Source organism: Nannospalax galili, unplaced genomic scaffold (assembly GCF_000622305.1).
Source record: "Nannospalax galili isolate Female #2095 unplaced genomic scaffold, S.galili_v1.0 scaffold54, whole genome shotgun sequence".
Lineage (NCBI taxonomy): Eukaryota > Metazoa > Chordata > Mammalia > Rodentia > Spalacidae > Nannospalax > Nannospalax galili.
This window is the reverse complement of record NW_008341028.1, coordinates 6,720,897-6,734,399: the sequence shown is the minus strand read 5'-3', so window position 1 is coordinate 6,734,399 and position 13,503 is coordinate 6,720,897. Positions and strand designations below refer to the sequence as shown.

The 13,503-nt window shown below is 44.2% G+C and overlaps 1 protein-coding gene and 1 pseudogene across 3 annotated transcripts in view; one reads left to right on the top strand and one right to left on the bottom strand.

Annotated features, from left to right (window-relative positions):
* Positions 1-13,503, bottom strand: part of Dis3l (DIS3 like exosome 3'-5' exoribonuclease) — a 49,893-nt gene that overhangs the window by 30,808 nt on the left and 5,582 nt on the right. For 2 of the 3 annotated variants that reach the window (XM_029565004.1, XM_029565005.1), the window contains exons 3-6: positions 9,481-9,540; positions 4,607-4,735; positions 3,888-4,023; positions 204-380 (exon numbers count right to left, since the gene is read on the bottom strand). In XM_029565004.1, coding sequence (XP_029420864.1) covers positions 204-380; positions 3,888-4,023; positions 4,607-4,735; positions 9,481-9,540 — 502 coding nt within the window. The remainder of the gene's footprint in view (positions 1-203; positions 381-3,887; positions 4,024-4,606; positions 4,736-9,480; positions 9,541-13,503) is intronic. The other variant, XM_008836341.3, reaches the window with a different exon arrangement.
* Positions 10,462-10,936, top strand: LOC103736797 (annotated as a pseudogene).

Genomic DNA, 13,503 nt, shown 5'->3' with positions numbered 1-13,503 from the left:
CATGTGATGCTTGGTGTCACAATCAGTACCACCACAGAAGTTCCAAACTGGACAGCTAAGGGCTGTGGAACAATGGCTCCCAAATGACCTTGAGCTTTGCAGCTCTGCTGATTCTAGTACAACCCATGAATAGGTTTTGAACTCAGAACCCTGGGGTAGAAGGCAAGCTGAGAAGAGAATACACTGTTCACTGCCACCCTCACCTGAATGTAGCGTCCAGACTTGATGCCCGCCTCTAGCACTTCCAGGGGAAGGTGTTCTGGGTACTCCTTCCCATGGGTCTCCTGACTCTCGCTCTCCCTTTCCCGCCGAGATTGAAGGATGGAGTCACAGAGCTCATGGGCAGCCTTTAAATCTGGCCAAAAATTGTCCAGGTAATGCTGCATTTAGTAAAGGCACAGAGAAACATGGTCAGATGATAATGATTCTTCAGGATAGCACTACTACACAACCCCTGCCTTGGGGCTAGGGAGATGGCTCAGTGGGTAAGAATGCTTACATGAGGTTTCTGAGTTCAAATCTCAGCACCCATGTAAAAAGCTTGGCTTGGCTGAACACATGCCTGTGACCCCAGTGCTGGGGGCAGGGTGGAGGAACAGCTTGGAGACAGGAGGACTGATGGGGCTTGCTGGCCAATGGCTTAGTCTCCAGGTTCAGTGAGAGACACTGTCTTAAGTGAATAAGGTGGAAAGTGATAGAGCAGAACACATCTCTTCCCCTAGCCTTAATATATGCATCTACACATATACTACCCTTCCAACCTCACCTTTACTTACACCCCCCCATACCCACACCTTTGACTTACACCACCCCATTCACCCCCACACCCCATTCACACCCTCCCACATACTCAGACCTATTACCCACCCCACTCCCCAACCCTGACTAGGGACTACTGGCAACACACACACACACACACACACACACACACACACACACATACACACACACCCCTAGCCTGTTTTTCCAAGTACCTCACTTGGTTTGAGGCTAAGGTAGTCTAGCACATTCTCATTTCTCACATAAAGGAAAGAAAACATCCTTATTGCCAAGGCCAGCTTTTCTCTCATTAGTTTCAAAGTCCTGTTCAAACTGCTTCCTTTCTACACACACACACACACACACACACACACACACACATACACACACACCCCTAGCCTGTTTTTCCAAGTACCTCACTTGGTTTGAGGCTAAGGTAGTCTAGCACATTCTCATTTCTCACATAAAGGAAAGAAAACATCCTTATTGCCAAGGCCAGCTTTTCTCTCATTAGTTTCAAAGTCCTGTTCAAACTGCTTCCTTTCTTCCCTTCTTCCTTCTAGAGGTTTCATCTGCACCAATGTCAGTACCGCAACTCTATGCTCATGTGTCACTTAGCACCAAGCTTCTATCAGTGAATGTCTTCAGGAGGAATTTATTTTCTTGGCTCTTCTCCATCTAAATTCAAGTCCCCAAAGAAAATTCTGGGCTTCTCTCTCATCTGAACTTCACAGTCTCTTTTTTTTTCTGCCATCATTCACCTCTATGGAGCTCTTGGCCACACTGCTTGCTTAAGAACCACTATACAAAATAAAACTGTCCTATACTACTGGACTACAAAGAAAAGTCATTCTGAAAAAAGTGGAAAAATGTAATTTTAGTCAACTGTCCTCTGCAGGAACAAGACATGATAGATTGCAACAGAAAAAGCAAGTGACACTGCCATTAATATCTAGTGCCCCTGGAATTCTTTGGCATGCCAGAACACATTTTTATAGCAGGGCCAAGAAAATTCTATTGGTAAATCTTTAGCAATATATGCACGTGGGAGTCCTTATGGAATCTACAATTCAGACTGGATCTGGATGTTCTATAAACTGACAGGGTAACGGAGGGCCTCATCCTGGTTTCTGCATCAAAAAATACAATCAGCCAGAGGACCTGATTGGAAACTGGGCAGACAGAAGAGACCCGTCATCTGTGGAGAGATTAACAGTCAGCCTGATCTCTTAAAAGGTACTTAAGAGATAGAAACAACTGTGTTGCTATGACAGCCTGAAGAAACTGGCACTGATAAAGCGGCCCTGCTGTGACCTGACAGCCTTGATGTAAATAACACATCTCAATCCCTTCCTGTGTCCCTACTGTCCCTCACACACAACTGCCAGGTGGGGAAGAGTGAGGGGTGGCTGATGGGAAGACTGGCTTTAAGGGGATAGGGGTGTGGCTCAGTTGGTAAAGTGTTTGCCTAGAATGCATGAAGTCCTGAGTTCAACCACCCAATGGTGGTGCACATCTGTAATCCTAGTATTTGGGAAGTGAGAGCAGGAAGATCAGAAGTTCAAGGTCATTCTTGAGGCCAGCTGGAGATACAGAAGGCTCTCAGAGAGAGAGAGAGAGAGAGAGAGAGAGAGAGAGAGAGAGAGAGAGCTGGGCTTGGTGGTGCACGCCTTTCATCCCAGCAGTTGGGAGGCAGAGGCAGGCGGATCTTTGTGAGTTCAAGGCCAGCCTGGTCTACATAGTGAGTTCCAGGACAGCTCGGGCTACAAGAAGACCCTATCTCAAAAAGACAGAGAGAGAGAGAGACAGAGACAGAGACAGAGAGAGAGACAGAGACAGAGAGAGACAGAGAGAGAGACAGAGAGAGAGAGAGACAGACAGGCAGACAGAAAGGAAGAAAAAGGAAGGCGGATTGGCTTTAAAACAGTTTGTGTTTGTATGTAGAATTCAGAAAAATAATCTGGGAGGCAGGTCAGCATAATGGCTAAGAGCTTTGGGCCAGATTCTGGACACTGATCTCAGCTCTATCATTCTGTACCAGCTCCTATGGCCAGGTGATTTTGTCTTTCTGTGCTTCATTTTCCTTTACCAAGAAGATAATGTCCTACCTTATTGGGTTGTTGCAAGATTTAAATGAAATAACACCCTTACTTGTATTAGTATACTTAAGGAACACATCATGCTTACTATAGATACATGCTGATTATCGCTACTGAGGAGGAAACAAGTAAAATGTCAGTTTTGTAAGTAAGAACAAGAGACCATTGGCAATCTGCCATCACCAGAGCACCATCGTCTGTAATAACTACATACATGAACTTAGGGGCTAGAGGTAGCTCAATGGTAGTGTGAGCTGAGTATGGTGACTTCTTGTTCACCATTGTGTTTAATCCCAAACACACACACACACCCACCCCATACATATTACACATACCACACACACACATCACACACGCACACCACATACATACACACCACACACACCAGTTAGTTACTGTCAGCAGGGGCGTACTGGGCTGCCCTTGGGTGCTGTGTTCAAAGCAGTTTCTGGAATTTACTCAGACTTGCTAAAGTTAAGACTACTTGATCATTAATAACGACATGGACTATCCTAACATCTTGCTTCTTTTTCCACTTTCTCTTTTCTTTCTTTTTATGAGACAAGGTCCCATTCTGTAGCCCAGCCTGGCTTGAAACTTGCAGCAAGCCTCCTGCTTCAGCCTCCCAAGAGCTGGAGCCACTATGCCTGACTTACTTTACGTGTTTTATGTGTATGAGTGTTTTGCATACATGTATGTAAGGCATCACATGCATGCAATGCCCCTGGAAGTCAGAAGAGGGCATGAGATCCCCTGGAACTGGAGTTACAGATGGTTGTTAGCTGCCATGTGGGTGCTGGGAACCAAACCCAGGTCCTCTGCAAGAACAGCCATTGTTCTTAACCACTGAGCCATCTCTCCAGCCACCCCAAGCCTACTTTTTTTTTTTTTTTTTTTTTTTTTTTATCTGTGTTGGCAAGGGGTCTAGACTATGGCCTTATGGACACTGCTTAGGAACCAAATGAGTATGTATGCGAGTATACACATGAACACATAAAAACACAGTTGTAACAATGTTGCTGGAAATACCTTGAAGGAAATCACAAACACCCTTTCTGTTTCACTTCCGTACTGCTGAATGGCCTCTTGGTCTTCTGTCACCATAACAATGGGCATTCTGCTCTGGCAGTGGTGATAGTACCAGACAGCTGCATTATATATGCTCCTGGGATGGCAAAAGGTGGTGAGTGTCCCCAGGTGGACACAGAGCTGCTGCTCAGAATGTCAAACCTGGCTCTTGTCTGCCATTCTGTGGCCTCCTTCCCTCCTTCCCTCCCTCCCTCCCTCCCTCCCTCAACAATCACTTCCTGGCTATCTACTATAAATAGCCTGGGGGCTGCCCACTCTGGAGACAAAGAGGATGCCACCTCTTCTCCCTGGGTGTTCAGTCCCCATAGCAACTTCTTTTAGTTCCTGCTTTGGTTTAGAAACCAGAGGCTGTGTAACCTTGCAACACTTCCTAACTGCAGGCTGAGCTACAAGGCACATGGGAGATGACAAGCTACTTTATGAAAGACAAGGAACATGTCTCAGGCTAAGAGAAAACTTAGGCTGCAAGCAGCAGAGGACGGTAATACAGTAGAGCTTGAGAGGCAACCAAAATACCTGGAATCTCCCTGAAAAGATTGAGTCTATACAAAATCTTTCAATGTAATAATGTTACTTCTTAAAGAAAGCAATGCTAATATTTATCAAGAGCCACAGATGAGGAAAGAGGAGTGCCAGAGAGCACAGGACTCGCTGCACACCTGGTCTGCCACTTCTCCATGGCCTCCCCCTTTTCCCGGGGCAGGTAGCAGTGTTGTTGGAATTCGTTAGCGAAGAGAACACAGTCATGGCGCGCATCCTTCAGGAGGTTTCGCAGTTTGTTATACTGTCTGCAACACAGAGGAGAGAATAAATCTAACAGCAGGTACTCATCTCCTGCCAAGGACCAAAACAGATGAGGCATTTTAGAGTGAGATGGATTGTTTAAAACCTGAAAAATGTTCTGGCACTCAGGAGACTGAGGCAGGAGGATTGTGAGTTCAAGGCCAGTCTGGGAGACACAGTGAGAGCCTGTTTCAAAAACCAAAATAAGTCCTGGGGAGATGGCTCGTAGGTGAAGTGCTTGCCACACATGTGCAAAGACCTGAGTTTGAATCTCTAGAACCCCCATAAAGCCAAGCGTGAACATCTATAATCACAATGCTCATACTGGGAGAATCCCCAGAGGCTAGCCTAGCCTATTTGTGCACTGGTGAACAAGCTTGTCTGAAACGAGGTGAAAGGCAAGGGCTGAAATCTAACATGATGGCAGGCATGAGCGTACCCGTACTCACACACAAATTCACACACACACACACACACACACACACACACACACACAAAATCAAAAGAAAAGAAATAAACCAACCCAATGTTGAGCCATGTTTATTTGTATTGGCTTCTGTAGGAATGATTTTCTTTTTTGGTCTTTTTGAGACAGGGTCTCCCTGTAGCCCCAGCTGGCCTGAACTTGCTATGTAGGCCAGGCTACAGAGATCCGCCTGTCTCTGCCTCCCAAGTGCTGGGATTAAAGGTGTGTACCCACATGCCCAGTTTGGGAATGACTTTTATAATATGGACATGCTCTGAACAAATGACTTTTACCTAACCTTGGAACCAAAAAGTGACCTCTATGTTTTGAGATCATTTAACACTAAGTCAATTTATTTATAATGTAAAACAAGTTTAAGTTGCCTTGGGCTCCTTTTGTGACCTGGGCATATAGCTTTAATTCCTCATGTTTTCTTTGCCCTTGATCGGGAACAATGTATGAATGTGTATGAATATGTTTTGCATATCAAATAACTGCTATGGATAAAGCAACAGAGATTATCCCATTTGTGTTACAAACAGCACGGATTTAATTTATAATATCTGTGTGTGTGTGTCTGTGTGCTGTTCTAGGTCAGTAGGGGTCAGAAAGGGAAAATCCTTCTGATGAGTGATAGATAAAAAGTAGCTGTATGCTGGGTGTGGTGGCGCACGCCTGTAGTCCCAGCACTTGGGAGGCAGAGGCAGGCAGATCTCTGTGAGTTCAAGGCCAGCCGAAAGCCAAGTTAGTGGCATTGGAGAAGTCCAGGCAGGTCCCTTGAAGTAAGAACTGGGTTTGGCACCATCTGGTAGATAAATAGTAGCCGTATAATGGATAGGGTTGATCAGGAGAAAGCAGAGTTTATAAGCAAAGGAACACATGGGACAGATTCCCTTCTGGGATGGGAAAATGTCTGCCCTAGGTCGTGAGCTGGAATCTTTGAAGGGAGAGGCTTCTGCTTCCTGAGAAGGTAGGGAGATGTATTCTTTTTAAAGTTGGATGTTGGGGGGTGGGTGGGAGAGGGGGACTGTTAAAACCTGTCCTCTTTAGATATCAAAGGGGAAGCCTGCTGTGTTGGCCAAACAGTGGAGAAAAGTCTGCTTCTCTTTACTTCAAAGACCAGGGTGCTTATCAACTCAATTCCCTTTTCTCAGGAGCTTGAGAAGTCCGGGGCTATTTGAACCTTAACAATAAGGATCCACATTTTCTTCCCAATTTCATGCTGTTTGTACAATTCAATAAAAGACAGAGGAAAGGCCAGGTGTGGTGGTGCATGCCTTTAATCCTAGCACTCGGGAGGCAGAAGCAGGCAGATCTCTGTGAGTTCAAGGCCAGCCTGGTCTACATAGTGAGTTCCAGGACAGCTGGGGCTACAGGGAGACCCTGTCTCAAAAAGACCAAAAACAAACAAACAAAAACAAAACAAAATACAAAAAAGACAGAGGAAAGCCTTTGTTCAGGAGCACAGTTCTGAAAGAATTCTGAAGGAACAGGTTCTTAGAGCAGTTTGGGTCCCCTCCTGGTTAAAATGGATGCTAAGAGTCAGACTGTTTTTTTTGCTGTTGTTTTAAAGATATATTTTTATTATTTTTAATTATGTGTATACATGTGTGCCTATGTGGAGTATGTGCACATAAGTGTAGATGTCCACAGGGGCCAGAGGCTTTGGATTCTCCTGGAGTTGGAGTTACAAGTGGTTGTGAGCTACCTGATGTAGGTGCTGGGAATTGAAGTCCTTGGGTCCTCTGCATTAAGAATAGTACCTGCTCCTAACTACTGAGTCATCTCTCTAGCTCGGTAAGAGTCAGGCTGTTTTTTTATTAAGGCTGTGCTGTAATGTGGCATCACATATTACCACTGTAGGCTTCAGTGTGCTCAGCATTACTGATTCTGTTTTGCCTGTTAGTTGCCTGGGCTTAGGCAAGACCTTGTTAATTACTTTGCAGGTTAATTAAACTCCTTTTCCCCCTTTCCCCTTAGAGAGAGGTCTAGCCATTTTACTACATAATTTCATCATCTTGCCTGATACAGCCACACATGCAGAGGCAAGTAGAGCCTGGTACTTTATTTTGGGTCTCCATTTTGTTTACAAATGGCATTTCTAAGCATTAATGCATTTTTCCTCTAGCTGGTGGGCATAGAGAATGACATGTAAAGTAAACTGTTTAGGGATTTATCTGTGAATTGTATTTATGCAGCCACCCTAATTTACATTAAACAGAGCTAGCCTCATTTGTTAGACAATTAACAGAAAGTATATGTTTTCCCCAACCAGGAGAGTCTTGTAGCATTGTGGACCAGAACGTGGTGATATGAAATTACAGAACATTCAAGTGGTTATTTTATTTAAAAAAAATTTTTTTTTATTTCTTATTTTATTTGTATTGTGTGGTTTGCCTGCATGTATGCAAGTGCACCCGTGTCATGCAATGCCCACAGAGGACAGAAGAGGCTGTTGAACTGGAGTTACGGAAAGTTGTTAGCTACCATGTGGGTGCTAGGATCTGAACCTAGGTCTTCTGCAGGAACAGCCAGTGTTCTTAACTGCTGAGTCATCTCTCCAGCCCCTCAAATGGTTATTTTAAAGGGCATCAGTTGGGTTGTTTGCTTTACAGTGCTGGGATCCAACCCGGGGCCTCCCACTTAACTCTGGTTATTTGTGGACAAATGATCACCCTTCTAACACTCTTTACTCAACAATTATTTGCTGTGCTCCTAGAGGCCAGGCTTTGGCTAGACAAGGTGAGGAACACTGTACTAAATGCCCTTAGAGGCCCTATCTAACTGTCCAGTAGCTCCACCTGCAGCAGTAAAACAGAGCTACTCTGACTTCAGAAAAAAAATCAAAACTAGAACTGCCAAATAACCCAGAAACCCCACTTCTCGGCATATATTCAAAAGGATGAAAAAACAGGGACTTGGGCTGTGGATGGAGCTCAGTGGTAAAGTGCTTGCCTAGCATGTGTGAGGCCCTGGGACAAATCTTTAGCACTGCCAAACAAACAAACAAACAAACAAACAAACAAACAAACAAAGGGGCTGGAGAGATGGTTTGGCAGTTAAGAGCACTGGCTGTTCTTGCAGAAGACTTGGATTCAAATCTCAGCACCCTCAGCACCCACATGGTGGCTAACAACCCTCTGTAACTCCAGTTACAGGGGATCTGACCCAACTACATGACATGGGTGCACTTACACACATGTAAGCATAACATTCATACCCATAAAACATGTGAATGCACAGATATGTCTGAATACCATTTCCATTTGGTTGGCATTTATGGGGTTTTATGTGTTTTCCTTTTTTATAAATGACTAATATTCTATTGTATGGATAGACTACATTTTCTTAAACATTAGTCGGAGGCCACTTAGGTTGTTTTACTTTATGGCTGTTATAAATAAGGCTGCTGACCAGGGAGACAGTTCAGCATGTAAAAGTGCTTACTGTGCAGGCCTAATAGCCCGAGTTCAATCCCTGGGTCCCCTGCTGGAAGGAGAGAATCGAATCCTGACAGTTATCCTCTGATACACTATGGCACTCACATACACACATTAGACAAACACAAAACAATAACAAATAAATAAAACTTCCCTCCATGTTTAAAGTACAAAAATTCTGCTATGTTTTGGAGATGGTTTAAATGTGCTCTCTATTGGTTGTGTTGAAATTTCAACCCACTTGTGAGCTATTCACAGGTGGAAACTCCATTAAATTCCCCTGTGTAGAGGTGGGGCCTCTGGGAAGTGGTTAGGATTCAATAAGACCATCAGGTAGAGCCCCAGGACACCCCCCCACCTCTGGGAAGTGGTTAGGATTCAATAAGACCATTAGGTAGAGCCCCAGGACGAACACACACACACACACACACACACACACACACAGAGTTAGGATTCAATAAGACCATCAGGTAGGGCCCCAGGACACACACACACACACACACACACACACACACACGGTTAGGATTCAGTAAGACCATCAGGTTCATACTGTCTTGGGACTCTACAAGGTCATCAAACAAGGCCCCTTGACTTTGGACCTCCAGAAGACTAAACTGAAAAATAAACCTCTTTTCTTTATAAAGTAACTCCAGTTCCAGGGAATCCAACCCAAATGCACGACATGGGTGCACTTACATACAGGAAGGCATAACACTCATACACATAAAATTAATTAAATAGATAAAATAAATAAAAAAAGAAAACAAGGGCTGGAGAAATTGCTCTGTGGTTAAGAGCACCTGTTGTTCTTGCAGAAGACCGGGGTTCGAACCCTAGTACTCACATGGCAGCTAACAACTGTCTGTAACTCCAGTTCCGGGGGATCCGACACCTCTTCTGACCTCTGTGGGCATCGCACAACACAGGTGCACTTAACACATATTCAGGCAATACATTCATACACACAAAGTAAAATATCATTAAAAAGAAAACAAAACCCCATAAATACCAAACAAATGGAAATGGAATTCAGACATATCTGCGCATCCACGTTCGCAGTGACACTACTCACAGCAGCCTAAAGGTGGGAGCAACTCAATGACAAGGAACAGATGAACCGGTGTAGTAAATACCACTTGGCCATAAAAAAGGAAGGTGATTCTGACACATGCTGTCACATGGATGAGCCTTGATACAGGGTGAGTGAAGTCAGTGGCCAGGACAAATATTGGGTGGCTCTAGCTCTGAGGTATCTATAGTAGCCACACTCGAGAAGGAAGAAAGGAGGATAGTTACTAGGGGTTGGTAACAAGGAAGGAGTGGCAGTCTGTAAGTGGTACAAACTTTGATTGGGGGAAGATGAAAAATTCTAGAGATGGTACTGGTGGCTACAGAGCAGTGGAAATGGATGTAGTCCATTGAACTGTACACTTAGGAAGTGCCTCTCCCTTGAATGACAAGCTATTCGCTACCATGCCTGGTTATGCAGTACTGGGGATCATGTATCTTAGATAAGCTCTTTATCAACTGGGCTACTGCTCCAGCCTCCAAAAATGTTAAACACATGTGGGGCTGGAGAGATGGCTCAGTGGTTAAGGCACTGACTACTCTTGCAGAGGATCAGGATTTGATTCCCAGCATGCACATGGCAGCTAACAACCATCTGTAACAACCATTTACTTCCAGGGGATTCAGTGCCCTCTTCTGACCTCTGTGAGCACTGCACGACACAGGTGCACTTACACATATGCAGGCAATACACATAAAAAATAAAAATAAAATATAACTTTCAGCCAGAGCAGCCATCTTCCAGTGATTTGCCAACATGGCAAACACAAAGGGCAAGAGGAGAGGCAACAGCTATATGTTCTCTAAGCACTTTAGAAAACATGGAGCTGTTCCTTTGACGACATATATGTGAATCTATAAGGGTGATAATGTAGACATTAAGGGAGTGGGTGCTGTTCAAAAACGAATGCCCCATAAATGTTACCATGGCAAAACTGGGAGAGTCTATGTCACTTAGCATGCTGTTGGCATTGTTGTAAACAAGCAAGTTAAGGGCAAGATTCTTGCCAAGAGAATTAATGTATGTATTGAGCATATTAAGCACTCTAAGAGCCGAGACAGCTTCCTGAAGTGCGTGAAGGAAAATGACCAGAAAAAAAGCCAAAGAGAAAGAAAGGAACCTGGGTTCAGTTGAAGTGTCAGACCTCCCCACCCAGAGAAGCACACTTTGTGAGCACTAATGGAAAGGAGCCTGAGCTGCTGGAGCCGTTCCCTATGAGTTCATGGCTTAATGTACAAGAAGAAATAAAAGACCTAGATGTAATAGTGTGTTCTTAAAAAAAAAAAAATATTTTAAAAATTTATGCATGTACACTCAGGAGGCAGAGGTAGGCAGTACAGTAAGTTCTATGCTAGCCAGGGCTACACTGTGAGACACTGTCTCCTAAAAAAAAGAGCATGTGCATTTTACCACAAATTTAAGAAACAGCTATGCTACCCATTTCAGTGGAATAAATCTGGCAAAAGGAGAGGGCTGGGATGGCTTCCTAGAGCAGGGCTGGGACAGGAAGCATAAATGGGAGGCAGCCAGACAAAAACCCAAGAGTGGGGAGTGAGGGCGCAGCATCCAAGGAAGCAGACCATGTTTTATCTTCAGAACCAGTTACCCTTTGGCTAGGTTTCACATACATGGCCTCCACTTGAAATTGTAGTTAACATCACTGTGTGTGATGTGTATGTGGGCACACATGCCACAGAGTACATGTAGAGGTCTGAGGATAACTCTGAGGAGTCGGTTCTCTCCTTCTACTTTTATGTGGGTTCTGGGGATCAAACTCAGGTCATCAGGCTTGTGTGCCAAGTGCTTTATTTACCTGCTAAACCTTCTCACCAACCCAATCACCTTTACTTTAGACCCACGAGTTCTCCAGTTTGGTCCTTCCCAGACAGATATACTTTAGCCAGACCAGACTGCCACAAAATCAGAGTAACAGTCCTTCCCAGTGTTTAGGAAAATCTTTAATTTAACAAAAACTTTCTCTATTTCAAGCTTCGCTCTCAGATATTCTTCTGAGAATGTTAGTGTGTGTTTCCATTTGTTAGCCTGCTATCAGATAAAGGAAATGGACAAATGGCACAAGAATACTGATGATGGGGAAGACGGGGGCACCCAGCAGTGAATCATTCCCCTTGTGACAGGTAGGGCTTCTTGGAGATGTATAGGCTAGCATTGTAATTTACTAGTGCACACATACAATACAGTTGTAATTTCTGCTAGTCAGGATTTGTGCTGCTTATGACAGAATCAGATAGACGAGTAGCCCGTATGGAGTTGGCATAGAACATTGTAGCCCTTGAGTAAGTTTGACCAGAAAGATGGGAGGGCACTGATTTAGACAGCTAAGTGCAATACAAAGATCTTCAATTAAAAAAAATTCTAGTCTTAAGTCAGACATGATGGGGTATATCTATGATCCCAGGACTTGGGAGGCAGAGACAGGAAGATCAGAAGTTCAAGGTCTTCCTCAGCTACATAGTGAGCTTGAGCCAGCCTGGACTAATTGAAATTCTGTCTCAAAACTAAACAAAACAGAAGTTCAGGTCTTACTAAAAAAAAAACCTAGTTTCCTTAGGCAGCCTTAGATGTTTTCTAAACCTCCATCAGTGGTTCAATTTTTTAGGGACAGCTAAATTAACTTCTTTAGACTGTGTTTTTGGGGGCAGAACTGGAGGAGGGAGAGGCACAGGATCTTGCTATGTTACCTAGGATGGCCTTGATTGAGCTGGGCTCAGGTAATCCTCCTGTCTCATCCACCCAGGTGCTGGAACTGCAGGATGCCATGCCCAGCTTATCTAGCTTTTGGCTGTTTCTATTGGATGGCAGCCTGCCTACAGACGCAACATTCCTCCCTCTGCTCACTATTAGCTAAGGGCTGGGAACAGGAAGAACTAGGGCGGTGAATCGGTGTTGAGTGCCTTTCTGAAGCTAGGCTCTGCAGTGCCGGGTGATGGTCTCTTAACCCTAACCTTCATCCTGGAGTTTCAATGTTTAGGTTTCCAGTTGCATTGGCTGACCCTCAAGGCATTTCCATGGAGTGCATTTTGGATTATCTCAATAATCAGCATGCCAGGGCTTCAATTTTTTTCTTTGAACAGTCTCGCTATGTTGCTGAGGCTGGCATTGAACTTGAACCTCTTCTACCCTCAGCCTCCTAAATAGCTAGGGTGACCGGCACATTCCACCACACCCAGCTAAGTTTGGGATTTTTTACTATTTTGAGACAGGGTCTTGCTATGTAGCTTAGGCTACTCACTTGTGTAGCTCAGGTTGGCCATGAATTTATTATGATTCTCCTGTCTCAGTCTTCTGAGTACAGGGATGGTAAACCTGTGCTATTATATACAACTTACAGTTTGGATCTTGAATGTTCCCCAAGGGTTCCTGTACCAACAATAGATGATAGTGTGTGTGTGTGTCTATTTGTGTAAGTAGCTGGTTTCTTTTACTCAGAATATTTTCAATGTTCATCCAAGTGGTGATAGATTCAGTCCTTTTTATAGATAAATAATATTCTATTGTATGGATATACTATACTTTCTTAAACATCAGTTGTGGGTCACGTGGGTTGTTTTTACTTTATGGCTGTTATAAATAAGGCTGCTGACCAGGGAGACAGTTCAGCATGTAAAAGTGCTTACTGTGCAGGCCTAATAGCCCGAGTTCAATCCCTGGGTCCCCTGCTGGAAGGAGAGAATCGAATCCTGACAGTTGTCCTCTGACACGCTCATGGCACTCACATGCACACATTACACAAACACAAAATAATAATACACAAATAAACTTCCCTCCATGTTTAAA